This window comes from Puntigrus tetrazona, chromosome 10 (assembly GCF_018831695.1).
Source record: "Puntigrus tetrazona isolate hp1 chromosome 10, ASM1883169v1, whole genome shotgun sequence".
NCBI lineage: Eukaryota > Metazoa > Chordata > Actinopteri > Cypriniformes > Cyprinidae > Puntigrus > Puntigrus tetrazona.
In genome coordinates this window covers 6758092-6778513 of record NC_056708.1, presented here as the reverse complement: position 1 = coordinate 6778513, position 20422 = coordinate 6758092, and the positions used below count along the sequence as shown (strand labels likewise).

General features: G+C 39.5%; 1 protein-coding gene across 1 annotated transcript in view; it reads left to right on the top strand.

Annotated features, from left to right (window-relative positions):
* Positions 1–20422, top strand: part of pcdh1a (protocadherin 1a) — a 71492-nt gene that overhangs the window by 27898 nt on the left and 23172 nt on the right. Inside the window, exon 4 of the mRNA XM_043250708.1 lies at positions 19002–19221. Within this exon, the coding sequence (XP_043106643.1) occupies positions 19002–19221 (220 nt within the window). The remainder of the gene's footprint in view (positions 1–19001; positions 19222–20422) is intronic.

The window sequence follows — 20422 nt, the reverse complement described above, 5'->3', positions numbered from 1 at the left end:
TGCCTCTGGGACATGACAGAATGCTTGGTTTGAGATAGATTATTTTAGTATAGTGAACGTTTTGGTGAACCACCGCTTTAAAAACTCTGGGGGACTTAAAAAATTATAGAATCCCTGGCATGACCCATATATAAAGCTGAAAAGCAGCCATTGCTCCAATCTTCAGTGTCACATGAACTATTCAGAAATCATTTAATGGTACAGTATAATGATAGAATGACAGAATCATTTAAATATATAATGAGCTCTTTGTTCTCTTAATATAGATAGAAAGATATTTCTCTGTGCATGTTCTCTTTAGGATTTATGAGAAGTGATCTTTACCTGGAACTATAGGCTATTAAATGCAATTAGAAAAATAATAAGATTGACTCATGGCCTCGACAAAGCTTATTCCAACAATTAATAACCTTGAGGCTGACTTGTTTTGAAAGGTTTATACAAATTTTTTAAAAACCACTTTCTCTATGGAGAATGCGTTTTGTACTTCCAGAAACCGAATGTTTCACTCTGTTGCCTTTGTGATAGAGTTTGTTTACTGTAGAGAGTCCATGCACATTTACTGGACTGGCCTGATATAACAATACAATTTGTATTTGATACTCCTGTTGTTAGCTTTCATCGCTGTCTTGAAATATATGTAATGTTGGCAAATTTGGTAGATTTTGGTTTCCCTCATTCAAGAAGATATGGGTTGACCTTGTATTCCGATTACTTAATTCGCAAAGCGGCTTTCACACCAACCAAAGAAACTCTGCCCCGAAAGCCTAACAGCATCATCAGGTGAGTGAAATCTCACACCCCGAATTGGCCATGTGTAGTAAAAAGTAGTGGAGTGCATGCAACGAGCTGGGAAGTGGTTTCCGGAGTGGCTCGCGGTGTACACTTGTGCTCCACTCCTCTTTTCTGCTCTCCTCTCATCTCTCCCTTCCATTCATGAATCCGAGCCATGAGAGCACCAGCAGCCCTCATAAATAAAGCAAGAGGGGAGGAAGGAAACCTCTCTCTCTCTCTCTTTCACTCCCTCTTTCGAAGTCACACAGCATCGCTCGATCCCCATTACGTAACCGTTGAAAACAAGCCCAGCAAAAAACCCTTCGCAGAGGCCTAAGAGAACCTACCGAATGATGAGACCCCACTTTATTTTTTTCACACACGATCAGAAAGCAAAGAGTGCAAATGCATCACGATCGATCAGATCTTCTTAAAGCCTTCTCCCTCATCAGCCAACTGAAGACCAAGCATGGATATTGATCTTTGATGTTTGGCATAACTATAAATGCGCACAGAGAAGAGGGAGTTTTATCTCTATTGGATTTCTCCTCCCCTCTCTCCTGGGACCCTTCACGCACTCACATCAAAATGCCACTAAAATGCCAGCAGGGAAATGGAAGCATTATTCACCAGACCGCCATTCATAGCGGAAAGATGCTGGCAGTTGCAGCCCTTCTTCACATCCTCTTCATTATCTACCTCACCTGAAAATGCCACCGCCTTTCATGTGACTTATCCCCGCATCAGACGCCCATGCAAATTACAAAAAAAATAGAAACCAGAGTCAGATTTGCAAGTGGAAAAAGCATTTCTTTTTTATCGGTTTCGAAACCTTTCTTTTCCAGGACTGTCATTTAAACAATGCAGAAAGAGCAGGCTCAATATAGATAGACAGAATGCGAGGGAGAGTGGAAGAGGGGGAACGGCACGCTCTATATTTGATGAAGTGGATCAAAGCACTGCCACGCTAGCTGCCACCACTGGCGTCTCTGCCTTTTTATTTAAATTCAATACATTATTTATTTTTAGCTTGACAAGTTAATGCGGGGTTCTTTGATAGGAACTCTGGTAAAGCGCAAGGGGCTGTGTCTTTTCATATGTTTGCCTTATATGTTTATGGAGAGCAGCGAGAAAAGAAAGCCTGTCAGACAGACACTGATGAAAGCAGCTCTGAAAATGTCACCGAGCCGCCGGAGGTGAGATGGGTCCGCAGACATGTGACATCTTTAACTGGAATGACACAGATCACCGAAAACAAAGTGGAAATTAAATCAAGCCTCTCATTTTCTCGTGGGTGGCAATGAAGAGAGACAGGCGGGCGAACGCGCTGCCTCGTCAGACGCGCACACGCTCTTCGAGACACCTTTACTCAGCCGAGTAGATGGCAAATAGGTCCAGAGAGATTCACAGGGATATCTCGCCATCCCCATAAAGATACCGCAGCGGCAGGGCAAATGACGGAGGAGATTTATGGAGAAATCAGGCCGCTTCAGTTCTGCTAAATTGGTCTGCGTTGTTCTGCAGAGCCCCTCAAAAAAATCGCTGTTATTAAGAAAGAGTTTGGCGCACATGCCAGGCAGGCCTCATTAATCTGATGTTAGGAGCTGCGTTATTGAACGCGGTCTTGGGGGAAGGACTTCAACGGGTTATATCCGAGAAGATGTTGTGTCTGCACTGTTGGAGGGTTAAAGATAATGGCCCGCACTCATTTCTTTTTCAGATGCTCCAGAGACACCAGAGTGCAGTCATGTGATGTGATGCGATTGTGCGCTCCCTGCTTTCCAGAAACGACCGGCACATTTATGCATTTACACTCCCAAGCAATCCCACCCACGTCCAAGGCCGGAGGAACTCTCTCCGGATGGCTCTCAAACACGAGAAATCCATCTACTAAGTGTCATCGCAATGAGTTTCCTACCGCAGCTGGTTTAGCCTAATGAAACGTGTCCACTGAGGACGGCGGGGAAAACAGAATAGAGAAAAAATAGAGACGTTGTCGACATTCTCTATCCTTAAAGCCAAACACTCTTTTTCCATGGATTACCTGCTCACTCAGAGAATGATCAGGTAATTGAAGATAACACCACTTCAGCTTCCAAATAGTACCGTGTCAGTGCTAATACCAAGTTGGCATAACAAGTGGGTCTCAGATTGTCAGGGCGCATTTAGGACTTCATAGAGCACCGGTATTCCTTTCTAATGCCTACTGAGAGCTGCGACTGAGGCGGAACACAGCAAACGTCTCCTTTATTCCTGCATTTGAAGGGGAATATAGCAAATCGAGGCTGAAAAATAAGAAAGAGAGGCCAGACTTGGGCGGAGCGTGGGAGCGGGTCCACAATGGGGCTTGTTTATTTTTGGCTACCTAGATTTAACAACCCTGCTGCGTTTACAAAGGCTTGTTTGAAAACTAATAATGAATATCAATAGCGTAATTACCGAGCTGATGAAATAAAAGAGGACGGACACCACGCGCTGTTTTCCATGAAAAGGGGAAATGGACGAGAGCTCTGTCCATCAGTGTTAATTACATGGAGTTTTATTCAGCTCGTGAACTAATTAATGTCTTTTTTGAGGGGAAATCTAATGGACCACCTGGTCATTTCATTAGACGCCAAAGGCCTTTATGGGTTTAAGAGCCAATAAAGCTTGTTCGGGAGCATTCTAATCCAAACCTTCATTACAAACGAATAAAAGATACACTCATGAATATGGATGTGTTAGCCATATATGCAAAGCATGATAATGAGGCCTTTTGTGAACACTGACGCATTTCTGTCTATCCCTTTTGGACAGTGATAATGAGCGATCGTAATGAAGCCTTATAGATTTATATTAGCTTTCAAAAGTTGCAGCGAAGGATCTAGATATTTGTCATTTCATTTTTATTTTTTTTCTCATTGGCTCTTCCTACAGCGGTTTACACTGGCAGGTAAGACAGCACATCACTTTCAACTTGATATTACACAAGCCTAGTAACACAGATACAATCTACACACTGTCAGCACATTGCGTATATATGTGTGTGTTTGTGTGTTTGAGAGGCAGAGAGATCACGGTCTGTCAGAAACATGTCTGTCTAAGGCCTTCCAATACCGTGAGCTAATGCTGTTTGATGTATTAACTATGAGGATGGGGGCAGTGGGGGTGCGTTAGCATGTGTGAGTGTATGTGTGGGAGAGAAACAGAGAAAATGAAGTGTGTTTTGCCTTTGTGTGCCGCTGAATGAGAGGGGAGGAGTGTTGAAGTCGTTTGATGTTTTAATAATGTTTCAGGCTGATTGAGTGTCTCTTTGTTAGATGGTTTCAAGTTTCAATCAATCTCTCATTTCAACCAATGAGTAAACACTTTCACAGAAATATGAACAGAAGTCACTCAAACGTGACGGCTTTGATGCGATTATGTGTGTGCGCGCACAGAGCTGAATGGAATATTGTCGCTAAAAAGAACTGCAGCACCGAAATTATTATTATCGTTTCGCAAATTTCGCCACCTGAGGCAGATGACAACGTGCTGCTATTCAGTGTAGTTCGGCAGAGCAGGAAGTGTAACGTGAAGCGTATGTTAATGCGTTTACCCATGAGATTCATTAAATGTGCTTTTTACGCACTTAGCTGATTTGACATTATCGCTGTTACATTTGTCTATGAATCAAATCGTGATGGGATGTTTAGAACGCTCATGTGAAATAGATTTTTGTGCAACAAATAATGAGGAGATCGTAAGATAGCATTAAAAAAAAAAAAAAACATTTGGCAAGACTTGTTGTATTGCATAATTAGTGCATTGTTTTTGCCTCTCCTGTCCATTTTGATGCAGTAGAAATATTCTATTATGTTTGCCTAGACATTTAATTTCCTTACTTTGTAATCAAGTAATGTGAGATTTATCATGAATTATTTACATTCGACTTAATCTATTCACATTCTCATTTCATCATTTGCCCAAGGCTGTTTATTTGTTGCATAAAGTATTGATTTAGTATCAGTATTGAGGAAACAGTATCACAACGAAGCCAAAAAGTTTGTATTGATCTAACTCTGGTGTATGCAAATGTTTATGTGCATAAACTGAGCATGAACACGCTGGAATGCTGCCAGCATAAAGACTGATTTATCTCCAAGTTGGCATAGATGTATCTTTAATCAAAGCCTGTTTTGTTGCTATGCACTTTAAAAGTATGTGTGTGCCTTCATCACAAGTCAGACTGAATTTCAATAATTGAAAAGCTTTGAGTTATAATGGTAAGTCATAATGTTCCCAGAACAGCCTATTGCTTGGGTTGTTGTTTGGGGTTCAAAAGAGCAATGGCCACTGCAGAAAGTTAATGCATTTTAGTGCATTAACTGACAATGTGAATGTTTGATCTTTCTTTAAGAACAAGCACTGTGAATGGAAAAAAAGAAGAAGAAAAAAATGGTGTTAACAGTGTCTCCAGAAATCTAGCACTGAATAATTCTTTTCACAAGTATGTTTAACCTGTGTTTCAATAGATGCTTGTCAGCTTTAGAATCTGTAAATTATTTGCAGATGCTGGGTTCACGCTGTTGTGGAAAACCCGGAAATACCAGGGAGTTTCGCAAATGATAAATAGAGACGCATAGGATGTATAATATAGTGTACAAAATAATCTGTTACATTATATTTTTATATTAAATTGATCTCTTTTTTGTTAGATCAAACTAACTGTATTGTGGTTTACTGCTACCCATGTTGCTTAGCTATTTGATACCCAATTGAATCTCGGTTGTATTTTTTAAATAAGATGCATCAAGATGCACTGTGACAAGTTTGACAATAGTGACACAAGGATTAATTTTGGCACTGATGTTAAAATTGGCACTTGTCTGCCAAATAAATTAAAATGTTTCACATCTAATTGTTTTAGAAAAGTTCTATTCATTTGTCAGAAATATACCTAAATGTATGTAAACGGTAAAAATCACAATAAGTTTGCAAGATTTGCAAACAGTGCTATGAATTTGCAGTTTATTTCGTGTCTGTTTCGGATTTTTGTGGCTTGATAGAGCTCTGCATTCGCTTTAGTTGCATGAAAAAACAACAGCTTGGACATTGGAACATGAGCTTGAGAACATTATGAAAAAAAGGACATTTTTTTAATTGCTGATCTGTATTAGCTGGAAGTGGTTTTAACACATACCGTTGCCCAGGTTTTCAGAGTGGAAAATGTGGCATAGCCTGCATATGTCCGCAGGGATCGAGACCATGTGTCAGGTCCTTTTTATGCTTTTTTTTTTTTTTTTTTTTTCTTTGTCTTTCCAAGCCAATTGTGAATGTCTATGCCAGTTACAGTTAGACTGTGAGAGTCTGGATGTTTTAGAAGAGTTGAAAGCGCTCTGTGTATTTGACACGATCACTGCACTGATAAGGTCCCTGGAGCTTTATAGCCACGGAAGTGCCGTGTTACATATAGACTCAGGCCAGACTCCGCTCCCAGTCTGCCTCTCGGTTTGTGGTCAGAAATGTACTGAAATGAGTTGCTTTAACATGGGACTAATGGGTATCTCTGTCTCTATGTCTCACTATCTGTTTCTCCTAATGTCCTGCAGTAGTGTAATGGAGGTCAATGTCTGCTGCAGAACATCACCTCTGGCTCCCGATTAGTCCACTGACCTACAAAACCCCCTATAAAGCCCAGCAAAGCCAGTGTCTCAAATCCCAGCATTCTGATTGGCTGAAAACTTCTCCAATAAAACTAATGCAGATTTAAATTTGCAGCTTGGAGAAACCTCCTTTCCCTCTCATCTGTTATTCTAATCCCCAACTAGCTGACTCACTTCTTGATTTCCATGAGAAACGACAGGCTATCTTTGAAACAAATCCAGAGAGAGAGAGAGAGAGAGAGAGAGAGAGAGAGAGAGTTGCACTGCAAAAGAAAACACTGGTTCTGGGAAGACTGGTACATTTCTATCCCTGTTATCCAGGGGTTTGGGAGCAGGTGACAGGACCCTCAAGCTTATTCATATTAATCAGCAAGCCAAGTGTTGGAATATTTAACTTACATGTAGACCAACACCTGCCTACTTTTCTCACACCTTGTAAGCTGATTACGGAAGAAAATTTGTGGAATTTATTTAATTCGCATTACATTAGGTGCTAAATGATAGCAGAAATGGTAGCGTTTTCATATTAGACAAAATATTTAATTAGCAAATATACAAGGGACTGGGGATATAAAAGCAAAGAAACTTCGCAACAGGTTTTTAGGCATAAGTGTGTGACAACCAGACATGTTGTTTTGGGCCCCGATGGCAATTTATTAATAATTATGGATGCAGTGATATTGAAATTCTGTTCAGGTAATGATAAGATGATGGCTGATAACCAACAAATGGCCAATATTAAAATTCTATAAATAAGAATGCCCAATATTTGATATCATCTCTAATACTGGCTCATAGACGATGTTGATATGGTACAGATATATTGCGCATCCCCATTTTTACAAAGATGAATTCATTAAAAATGCTCCTTCTGCCAGTTAATGTAGTTTGTTAGCCTAGCCGTTCAAAGCAACTTTAGTAGCACTTTATTTGTACTTACTAGAGTAATAACAACGAATTCTGCATAATTGCATGCTACTAAACTCAAATCAAATCATTGTTCATTCTAAACATATAGTACATGTTTTTGATTAATGTTTTTTAGTACTTGTTAATTACATTTAAGGTTGCGTTTAACAAAGGACAATGTAAAATTAAATTTAACCACAGCTTTGTATGAAACACAACTATGTGGTAACAGATGTGCATATATTATATGATGAAATCTGATTGGATGAGCTACATTCAAATTCAGTGAGGCATAACAAAATCAGTTTTATAGGGTATATATATATATATATATATATATATATATATATATATATATATATATATATATATATATATATATATATAAAAGTATTTGAAATTCAGACAAAAATGCAAGGTACATGTACATATCTGCTTTAGTAGGAAAAAGAATTACAATCTCTTGAACTATTACGAATGACCTAATCAAATTAAAAACAATGAATAGATTCATTTAATTGGTTGATATTTTGGTCTTTATATCTTCTGGCATTGTGTCAGTAATGATAATTAGACTATATTTTACTGAGCATGTTATTGTGCTGGTATTTTGACAAGTTTAAGACTTTTTGATATTTGATATTCTAAATATTTTGTGAGGTGGTTCATTTACAGCAGTAACAAAAAGAGATATACTTTAAAAACACAACCTAAAATCACTAGTAGGTGGTGGCAAATCACTGAGTTGATTTAGTAACAAACCACTTTAGTGTTGCTCAGAGATATAACATTTTTTTATTAATAAAGCTGTCAACCCCTATTATTATTCAAATTATTCAACCCCTATTCAACATTGTTGTTTATAGTCACCTATTTTTATGATAGGTAACAAACTGTCGTAAAACAGTTTTAAAAAAAAACTGTTAACTTGAGTTGGTACACATACATACAATTAGCTCATGCATGTTCGGAAGTTGAGCAAATATGACAAGTCAACGAGTCAAACACTTGTGAGGAAATAGTTGTATTACTTTAGACAGTCTAAAGCAAAATTAATATTCTGAAACAGAGCTTGTAGCCTTATTCCTAATCTTAAAAAATGTTGTTCCATAAAATCTTTCAGGATGTTGAAAAAAAGCACAATATCATAAAATGTTTGATCATGGCAACTGAGGAAAAACCTGCAATGCACTGCCAAAGACTTGAAAGATGACCCAATGAAAGGAGGAAAACATTTCAATGCAGAGCATAAGATTAACACAAGACAAGTATGGTCTTCATGTTGGAGCATCTTGCTGAATGCCACTCTTGACCAAGAAGAACATAAAAGGCTGATTTGAACATGCAGGTTCTGCAAGAGTGGAGTGTTTGGAGTGATCCAACTAGCACTTTTTAGACCCATGAATCAGCTATACCTCTGGTCCAAAAAAGGCAAAGCTAATTGACAGAAGAACATCATCTCCATGGTCAAACATTGAGGAGAACAAGTCCTGTTATAGACTTGTTTTACTGTTGCAGAAAGTGGAAATTGTGAATGTATGAAGGACATTGTGGATTATTTAAATATCCGGTCATTTTGGCAAGAATTATGATGCCTTTGGTGTAAAGACTGAAGATAACGATCCAAGTATTGATCCAAATATGCATATGTTTGGCTCAGGGATTGGTCGTAAAAAACTTTTCTTGTGTGACCTTTTAAGTCTCCAGATTTAATTCTCAATTAAAATATTTTGTTAAATTTAAAGAAGGCAGTGGCAGTGTGAATGCCAAAGATTATCAGTGGCAGAACCTTCCAAGCAGTGTTTATTGGTGATTTTAAGCAATAAAAGACTCAATTTTGACTTTTGGAAGTCAACTAATTTTGAACGTTTAGAGCCAATTAAATTTTTTTATTATTTATCAACTTCATGGGTTCTACAACTTCATCACAGTAACGTCATTACTTCATCATCATTCTTAGAACTACTCAAATGTGTATTACTTTCTCTATCAATATATTAATGCCTTTGTTGGATTGCTTTCGTGAAATTCTGCAGCAAAACATCATGCAGGTCAAGGGGCTTGAATAATTTTGATTGCAACTGTACATAAACATTACCAACAGTCTCACGAACCCATTGCATGTATTTTCCAAGATGTCTAATTCGTATGAATTGGTACAACCTCACTCGTACAATTTTGTTCGATTTGTCTAAACCCCAGTGACAGGTAGGTTAAAGGGCGGGGGTTAGCTGTAGGTCATTCATACAAATTCATAGGAACTGGCAACTCGTGAAATACGTATGATTTAGCAAAGTGAGGTCTTATCCAAATTATCCACCTCGTAAAACATGTATTTGAGATTGGGCTGATTGCATATTTGAATTCCTTTTTCTGTCCCGTGGTCGCACATAAATGCCTGCGCTTGTATGTTAACGTCTGTCACAAACTGACTCCATTCATTCCAAGGTACGGTGTAGGACTTTGGTTCACTTGTTTTAGTGCGAATTCAGATAATGCACGAGAGAGAGAGAGAGCAAGAGTGAGAAGGGGGAGTGAGCGAATGCCTTGACTTTCAAGCCATTATCACACCACACTAAGCACAGACAAACACTTTGCCTCGCACGCACACGCATGAATGCGTAATCACAAACTCCTCAACTCTACATGCGTCCTCACTTAATTGGAAATGTCGGATCAATGCTTTCTGATTACCAGGCTTCACAAGATAGTTTGTTTCTGGCTTACGGCAGTGGTTTTTATCCGGCTCTGGTTTTTTTTTTTTATTTTAAAGACTAACCTCTCTCACTTTCTCCTACTCTCTCTGCTTCCCTTAGCTCGCTTGCAAGGCCCAGCTGTAGCCAGAGCTATACTCACCCATCTGTAATCAGCTTTTAATTCATTAAGAGGACAGAGCTTTGAATTCATCAGCTCTACGCCGTGTTGTTTCACCCACTGGCTAAAGTGGGCGGAGGATGAGATGTGAGCAGAATCATCTACTCCATCATTTGCTTGGGGTCTTTAAAAGCCTTTGAATTCCTTTGATATTTGCAAACAGAACTCTAGACAAGACGTCCTTCTGATTTCAGAAGCGGTGGGAGAAAGAACATGAGCGAGCCGGCCTCGCTGCAGATAAAAAAAAATATATAAATAAAAAAAAAATTCTAAGAGTCATTTTTACGTCTGGTTGAACACACTTAGGCAGCTGCCAAACCACGAGTTTGCTGAAATGGATCGATAAAAAAAATTTGTCCTAGTTCCATGGCCATGGCAGAGTGCTCTGAGCAGGAGATGAAGGAGCTCTTTGACTTCTAATTAAACATTATTTTTTAATATATTCTCTCTTATTTTATATGTTGAGGAAATTCAGAGTGTGCTTAGTCATCACTCTTTTAAATAAGAAGGTAGGGAAGTATACAGATCAAAAAAGAGACTGTCTAGCTACAATAGTGGTGTTACTATCTGCTATAAAAAATACAGGGAAATAAATAAAAAAAATGTATTTGATGTATTATTTCATAAATGTTTTAGCCAAAAATAGTTTTTGTTATTCTCTTGCAGAGTAACTTTTAAATAATGTGTAATCCTACACAAAAATAACAATAAAATAAATAAAACTAAAATCAATTTTTAAAAAATTATAATACAATGAAAATATGGGTTTTGTAGAAAAACTGGAATAGTACCTTTCTTGTAAAAGTACTTTGATAATCTTGCAGATTATAGGTTAATATGGAAATATTATGGGAAATTATAGGAAAATATGGAGCTCATATTCAAGGACACCTTTTACAAAAGACTTTATAATAGTACAAGAGACTATTTACATAAAATGCATATAAATATCAGTTGTCACTCTATCTTCCAATAATATGCCTTAGTTGTTTGTATGCAATTTAGGTGCATCCCTAACAAATACAGCATGCACATTATTTCCATACCCATAATTTGCACTTCACATTTATTATTTATTGTTGTTTTGTGTTCTTTACCACTGTTTGTGTCCTTGCACTGTTTGCACTAGTTTGCACACTGGGTTTTGCACTTTACTCCCTTACTCACTAGTCTGCATACCTTGCACTTTATGTGACTAAGACGCTATTGTCTTAGCTCATTATGTGACTTTTTGTCTTGTCTTGTGTTGTGATGTGAGTCTATGTAGCACCAGGTCTACATTTCACTATGTACTGCACAGCTATATGTAGTTGAAATGACAATAAAAAGCCATTTGACTTGACAATTCTCAAAACTCGATCCATTCAAATGGACTGAAAGATTAATAAATTATAGTAACGCCACATTTTATTGTCAGTAACAGTAACGGCGTTGTAACGAGGGAAACAGTAATTAATTTGATTACTCATTACTGAAAAAACAACGCAGTTAGCAACACTGTTTATTTATAACGCATTAATTCCCATCACTGGTCTTAGTAAGATGATATTAAAATGCTTAATTGTATTATTTTATTGTGTTCAAAATAATGGAATGCAGTTAATTGACCATTGATTCATAATTGAGTCACTTTTAAAATATTACATAAAATACATAGGTTACTTTAGAAAACTGTAAGATTTGACTGCAAAAAAACATTTTAACTGTCAATCAGATGATAGAAGGCATGTATAGAAGATTGTGTACAACAGGTTTAAAATGTGTTGATTATTTAGCATCCCGGTATAGTAGGCTTTATGGCGTTAATGATGCATGCTAAACTGTCTTTGTTTACATAAACATAGCAACATCATAAGAGAAACTGCTCTCTTTTTATTGGTTCTCATGTGTATCGTCAATGCGGCAGATTGAAACGTACAGGATTTGAGAACTAGGGCAGTTTCCCACACCACCTTTACAGTACTTCCACAAAACCACTGTGATACAGTAACTGTCTTTAGTAGTATAATTTTTAACTGTGAACTATCTTCCAAGCTATTCCATCATAGTCTATTAATAGTGATGCAAAAAAACAATTCCGAAGGGAGCTCCTAAAGTCTAGCGCACGCTTGAGAGCTTTGTCATCTCTCCCCACAATCCCATTATATATCAGGTCCTTAAAGCAATTTGAGGCTGAGCTCCATGCATGCCTTCCAGCCAGGAGCTTTAGGGACTGAGATATTAACTCTGAAATGGAGGTTTAAGAAGGAAAAAGGTGTCCACTTGGGAGTGGATACTGAGGATTAATTTCTCAAGTGCTTTTCTCTCTCTTTTTGCGCCTCTCTCCTTTCCCTTCCACCTCCACGTTTCGGCTTAATATTCCGACTGGCTCTCCCGGTGTCACTCAATATTTTCAAAACAAGGACTTTCAGAACATAGCACAAATGAAATGCAATTTAGGACACCCAGTCCAAGTGTTTGCCCAACTCTGAATGCAAACACTTGCAGTGGGGCCAGCCAAGTGCATCCCTCAGGATAAAGGACTTATTGCGGAAAAACGGATGCTTGAGCCATCCAGATTAAATGGTAATATTCAGAAAACTTGACACTAGCGCACCACTGACACAGCTCCACCTTCTAATGTTGTAAAAAAGGCTTGTGTTATTATTTTATGTTATGCTGTGACGGATCCGCACTCTTCTCTCTCGCAGGAAGTCCGATTTTTCACATTGGAAAATCGCAGGTATATACCTCTCATATGTTATGAAATGGGTTTTTCTCCCCAGCCTTAAAAGAATCGGCAGATGTCTCCGGTGCCCTCTGATATGAAAAATTCAATTTAAAAGGATGAGAGAGAGAATGGCGCCCGGGCCTATTTTCATTCTCTCACACGAAGAGATATGAGAATGATGTTCTATTGTGAGGGGGGAAATGATGCCAATCGAACTGCAGAGAAATTCCTTCATAATTCAATTCAATTTCCTCCAAATCCCAATGGCGGCCTACAGTTCCAAAAAGGTGGGGTGGGGGGAGAGATGGAGAGATTGTGAGGGAGGCAGAGAGGGAGTGACAGATGCCAGGTGAGAAAAGGGAGGAGAGGAAGGTAAAATATACAGGGTGTGAAGAAACTGGGAGGAGAGATAGGTTAAAATCTAGATGGTGTGAAGAAAGTAAAGGTGAGATGGAAAGGTGTTATAAAAAGTGTAGATTAGAGTGTTTGTTTCGCATCTTGTCCTGCTGATGGACAGGAGGACAAAGATTTTGAAAGGTTATGGGTTCACGGCAAGGTCAACAATGACAGCCACTGCAATCTAACATGAAAATGCCAAAGCTGGCTCGCGGATTTGGCTACTGTACGCTTTCCCAGTCAGGACAGAGATTCTTCTAGTTTAGACGGCTGTGTCATCCTGATGGCACAGACAACAAATGGTGTTATTTGTGTTGCTCGCAACATAATCGTTTACTGAATACAGCCTAGATCAGGGCTTTTCAACTTTTACAGATCTCTCTCGAAGACTCTCAGTCAACCCAGAAACCCACAAAATAATAAAAAACATTAATTTGCCTTAGAACAACTGAAGTGAAGAACAAAGCTATTAGGAATTAAAATGTTTACAAGTATACAAGATCCTAGTTAATTGTCATTCAGGTAGTTAATATTCAGTTATGTGGGGATTGTTTAAAAGCTTTTTAGCTGTCAGTTTTCCTTTTGACCTGTATGTCCTGTGAAAGAAAAAAAATTCTTTGGAAACATTTTAATATATTAATGTACTGCAGTGTTTTTTTTTCTTGTTATATTTTCATCATCAGTTTTTTTTTTTTTTTTTTTTAATTAGTTTAATTATTATGTCGTCATTAATGTCAGTGTAATTAAAAAAAACTTTAACAAACATTTCTATCTGCAATTTCGTTGACAAGATTAACACTATGAGAATTCACTGAGAAAGCATTATGCCTGCTTTTAGTGCTGCTTAATTGCCTGCGCTGTCTTTTCTTAGTAGCCAATTCACTAAAGAATTATGTAAATTATATAACGGTGTGATTCTCTTTCAAATGTGAAAGCGTGTTCGTCTACACCATGCATTAGAATGTATGCCCAATTATAGTGCTCTTCTCAATAATTTGATCATCATTTGATTAAAAACTGCTGCCATGATCAGCAGAAAATGTGCACAAGCATCTCTTTGTCATAAAATTGTGATTCCTACCAGCTTTTTTGTGCATGTTAATAGAGCAGTGTTCACTGCAGCAGGCAAATACCACTGAGTTTTGTGAATAAGGCTTAATTTGCATAGAAATGACAATAAGTTAATTCAGGTGCTATTTCAGCACATTTACCTGAACGTTATTCAGAATATCTACTTTTGTGTTCTGCAGATGACGGAGTTTTCATTGAATTATAAACTTCCTTTAACTTTATCTGAGTGGTTAAGGCTCTAAATTTTATATTGAAATAAAAAAATTGCTGCGAACAAAAGTAGTATGCTTACTGTTTAGTGAATTAATTCCCTTCACAAATCCCCAGTGGTCCCAGATTTAAAACTTTGTCCCTAGACCAATAAAGCAAAGTATGGCTGTTTTTTTTTTTTTCAAGGTATTAAAACCAAGTTTTTGTACAGATTTTTCATTGACAGGTCTGGAAAGGTCTGTTGTGCTGTCTGCTGTGATATACTATGTGTTAAAAATTGAAAGTTGTTTTCTCAGCTGCTGTCCTGTGGTTAATTTAGAGATCTTTCCTGCCCTTGTGCACCCACACTGAGTAGGAGATGTAGTGTGAACCTCTGTGCTCTCGCTTGGTTAAAGTCGGTGGGTGAACTCTTGCCGGCGTGCGTTAGTTAAAGGGGATCTGAGCGAGCGTTCAGGCTGCAGGGCTGCAGGCGTGTGCGAGGATCAATGAGCCGCTGCTTCAGAAGGCATGTAGAGCAGAGGAAAAATGAGCTGCGCAAACAAACATGACAATGAAGGAGTGCACCTCGGAAGAGATGCAGCCAGCATAAAATCACAGAGAGCTGAGAAAAAAAAGTCTGAGGGGGGGGTGCATAGGCACATACGGATCTGTTCTTATTTTCCATCCGGCTCTCACCTCCTAAGCTTTTTCCTCTTCCATCTTCCAGAGTTGTGTTTTTCCTTTTTTTGTAGGAGCAATAGCTTGGAGGCAAGAAGTGTGACACTAGGGTCTTCAAAGAGTCCAGACTTATCAAAGAGACACAGGGAAGGAGAAATGGGGAGTTGAGGAGGGGGCACTCTGGGAACGTGTTGAAGAATGAAACAGAATGGAGGGGGTGGTCACAAGAAAACAAGAAAAAGAGTGAAGACATGAAACAAAAAGAAGAAGAGGACCTGGTGATTGAAATAAGAGAGGGCAGGAGAAAGCTATTGTCAGACCTTTTTAGCATTCACTAGTGGCTAATTGCACCAGCGAAGCTCCGTAGAAACAAACCCCTCTGTGTCTGAGAGACATGAGAGCTTCTCCCTCAATAGATCTCCCTCTCTGCCTGGAAAGCTGCACTCCTGAAGCAGAATGTTTAAAACTGGTACAGGGTTTGAGGCTGCAGCAGCGCTGACACAGTAAAAGCCTGCATTGGCCCTACACAGAGTACAGGGGATCGAGCTGCCACTTCTAATGACAAATCTCATAGTTCACGCCATTTGGTATGACAGCATGCAGGAGTAATGGGCTGAATGAATCACTGGTAGGAAAAGCTCAGCCTCGCCGCCCTGCCTGCAGCTTAAACCACCCCGTGTATCGTCTATCCATTTGTGGAGTATTTCACCTCAAACCACACCCCATATGTGATGAATAGACAGATATCAGGCAGCACTCCATTATACGCTTGCAGGCACAACACCCCAGCCCAGCAAACGCCATTTTCTCCCACTGTCTCAGGGGTTTTATTTTTGTCAAGCGAAATCCTCTTGAATATTCAGTATAGCATGTTTGTATTATTCCATTTTCTCCATGTGCACTATTCTAGTTTTACTTCAATTCCTTTAGGGCCATGTTGTCTTTCCCTTTACTTTGTCCAGTCATATTTGTGGTGCATAATCAAACCTTTCATTGGCTTCAAGCCTAGTTTACCAGCCAGACCCAGTAACCCTAATACTGTTCTCCATTTCTGTCATGGAGATAGCAGATTAGCACCCACCCCCTCCAGTCCAAGTCTCTCTACAATCTAAGTCTCAGTCTCCAGTCCAAGATCCCTCTCCAATCCAATGCTCCCTGCCTAGTCTCTCCAAAGTAAGACTTTCTGCCTGGTCCAAATCTCTGTCCTATCCGAGACCCTTTCCAGTCCAGGACTCCCTGCCTAATTCTAGGCTGTCTCTCCAAAGCAAGGCTCTCAGCCTGGTCCAATTCTCTCTCCAATCCAAGACTCTCTGACCTGTCCAAGATTCTCTGCCCAGTACAAGACTCTCTCCAATCCAAGACTGTGTCCACTCTACAATCTTAAGATTCTTTCTCCAACTCTTCTTCCAATGCAAGACTCTATTACGAGACCCTCTGCCTCCAAAGTGCCCAACTCCAGTTACCCAATTCACAGTCATGAAAATCCATGCAGGTCGATTCTAATCAGGGATTGCTTTATTCCAGGCATCAGTGCAGAGCTCAAGCCAGCCAGTAGAGACTGGTCCTCTTACATCCAGAGCCAAAGCTCTGTTCCTTTATCTTGGTCCTGCCTCACTGCTACCCCCCCTACACAACTCCCCATCCCCCGTTATAGCTCTGCAGTGCTCCCCCTGGAGGGAGAGAGAGAGACTGGACCATTTGCTGAGACTCTATCCCATCTGCAGAACTGCAGAGCTGCAGCTTCCAGCACTAAGGGGGGATAAAAGTGCTGACTCTCGAGCAATGCCTGTAGGAGCAGTTTAAGCAAGAATCCATATTTAAATAACTAAATGCCTCTCTAAGGTTTAAATAGCAACGTGTCTGAAGTACAATTGTAGTCACTGAGAATGGCATTATTCCAGGATGGTACCTGGTATAGCAACAATATTAGCAATTAAAATATCATAACAGTAATAACGCGCTTTCCCTAATAAAACCGCACTTGAGGATTTTTCTTTTCAAAGTCCCTTACTGTAGATCAAACGCTACAATTTGCATACTACATGTGGCCTTGTAATCACTACATCCCTTTACAGTGATCAAGCAGTGCCATTTGCATTTTCTACAATGCATGATAAGCACATTTTACAATAGATAAAACAATGACTAAAGCGCGCACCACCCGAAGAATGGTGTGCATGCGGTCCTTTGCACATCAAAGACTACAAATTAATAAGAAAATTAAAAAAGGAAATATATTTAAAAGTTACAGCCCCAAGACAAAACACCCCATGGTTCTTCCCTGTATCTCTTTCTCTGTTCCACACACATACACACTCATTGTACGAAAGCTCTGACAACAGAGGGACTCATGCTGCGAGTCCATGTCTGAGTTTGCTAAGGAAGTCGATGTAATTACTGTGCAGTGAGAATGTTCGTCTACGCACTTCAGTGCCTCACTAACCGTAAATACCAGGGCACAAGGGAGCACACGAAGAACAGGCCTACAACTCATGAATGTGACAGAGTAAAGAGTGAGCACAAAGTACAAATGTTCAGTGGAAGTGTGTGTACAGCGTATTAGCAATGAGGGCATGTGTGCAAGTAAATAGATTTAGGGTAAGTAGAATGACCAAGATCTCATATCACTGTAAAAGTAATTTAATATCATGGTAACAGTATATATCACAATATAGTTAATGCTGCTGGAAATCGAACCTCTAAATGTATATATCCAGTATATATAGTACATATAACGACATTAATACATGGTTATTTAATAGTATAAAACAGTATGCGTATTGATTTCCATCAAGCATTTATGCATGCGTTGATGCGATCACACCTCAGTTTAATTCTATAGCACTGCAAGTTGCGGGGCAGCCATTAACAATCTGCAGTCACACTGTACACCTCATTATAATTAACAAAGCTGTCTGTAATTGGAGTGCACGTCTTTGACACCGTTTGGAGAGTATGCTGTCATTTTCTTCTTCCAAAACTCTAGCATGTATGCAAATGAGCAATATGTTGCATGACTAGCTACGCAAATGTACAGATTAGCAATATTTGTGCATGCACACTGCATTTCTGAACAACTTGGACATTGAATTTCAGGAGAAGTCAAGAACATAATTGATGAATGAGCTTATAAATAAACATGCTGAATTAGAGGGGAAAAGAAAGCCTTACGACTTTGGGATGGTGAAGTACGTTGCTTTAATGGCCTTTCTATATGTTTTAAATGGCCATGTTAATGGGCTTTTTATATGAACTGAAATTGCTCTCTTAATGGCCCTAATTCCTGCTCTAAAATGGTTCTGTTTGCCAGTCTGTGTGTGTTTGTACGTGTGCGCAGCCTGGCACTATCGATCCCTCCCTGCAGTCAGCGAGCTGTGAGCTCACACAGAATTGGGAATGGAGGCTTTTTTGCAGGATTCTGTGATTTCCACTGTTTTATGAGCTCTGCGCCTCTGTATTTCAGCATGAGTGTTTGCCCTCATTGGCCTTGTGAAAAACAATGTGGTCACCTAAGTAGTGATATCAAAGGAGAGTTATATTGCTTTCTCCCCCTTTGCCGAGAGATACTCTAATAAGTGATTCCCTCTTTACCATTTCCCCTCAATTTGAACAAAACGTTTCCTCATTAGCCGCCCCTCTGGAAATTACATATTGAAAATACCCGTCTGTTGAAGTGTGATATTACAAATTTAGTGGTCAATTAGCCTAGTTTTGGGGCCTAAAGTTATAATTAGATTGTTGTGTGACTGAAGGCCCCTCTTTCCTCTCGATCGCAGCTCCCGCATCGCAGAGTGACGTTCTCCACAGCCAATCCCGTGCAAGATCAACAGGACTCCTCTCAGCAGAGTTACTACGACAGCGGTCTGGAGGAGTCAGAGACCCCCAGCAGCAAGAGCTCTTCGGGACCGCGTATCGGCCCCCTCGCCCTGCCCGAGGACCACTACGAACGGACCACCCCTGATGGCAGCATCGGAGAGATGGAACACCCAGAAACCGGTAGGCAATTTTGGACTTCTGTTACATCTCATTTGGCAGGGTAACACTGGATCCAGTGAAAAGTTGTCCAAATTTCATCAACACTGCTTTGTTTTGGCCCAAGCTAGATCTATGAGTTTGGGGTCAGAAGCAGACTCAGCAGGGTCTGTGTCTTGCCCATCAGCAAGCCCTCAATCACAACAGCAAATCATTCTTAATGACCCTCTCACACAAGTGTGCTAATTAAAAACTCCGACTAATGGAGCTTTTGGTCTCTGAATAAATCTACAGTTTGACGTCTGCCCAGACAACAGTGTGCTGATCGTAAACAGCTTCTTTGCTCAAGCCAAACTGCTCTCACAGCAGCTGCTGAGGTCATAAAACAATGAGACAGAAAACGAATCCAAAAAAGAAAATGCAAGGACTAAGCGGGATAGTCTAACGTCAATTTCGTTTAGCCATTACTAAATTCTGCCGGAGACGTACTAGACATTCTTCCTGTAATTCATTTATATTGTGGCTCTCATAACCAGAAACATCCTCCCAGCAGCTGCCACTTTAAACGTTGCCCTTCCAAATGTGTCTCTGTTCAATTTAAGCTCTATTACCACAGCAACCGTTACATAATATCACTTTTTCACACGCATCTTTTTCAGATTTTTGCTCTGTTAGTGCTGTTGTGATTAATTACCATGCTGATTTCCCTATAGATGTCTCAGTGAACTCGTGTTAACATTTTAGCTGTGAAATATACCTTAGTCGTCTCACATCAGTGTTTTAACGTGCTCTGTGAAACACAACGTCCTGTTGATTTCACGCTAGGAACCTGCGCCGCATGTGGGGTGTGTCTGCCAGCCCCACACACATGCATCGGATTCCAGGGGAACCGTTTAGGAAGTGAAATGTCAGCACTGCATGTGACTGGCTCTGTGCTCGACAGACAAAATCCTACAGTAAATGAACACATAACCTTCTGTTTGTACATTGCCTTGGGTGTCTCACCTTAGTCTGATGTGCAATGCATGATTTTGCAGGATGGTCTTTGGCCAATATTTTCAGGAAGCCATGAATAGAGGGACGTAATAATAATATTATTTTGATTCTTATTTTCGTTGTGGACTACAATAAAACTTAAAATATCTGCACATTCTTATAGGACTCTCAAGCTTCTGTATGATGAACAGTTTTTTTTCCTGACAAACAATATTCACACTGTTGTATT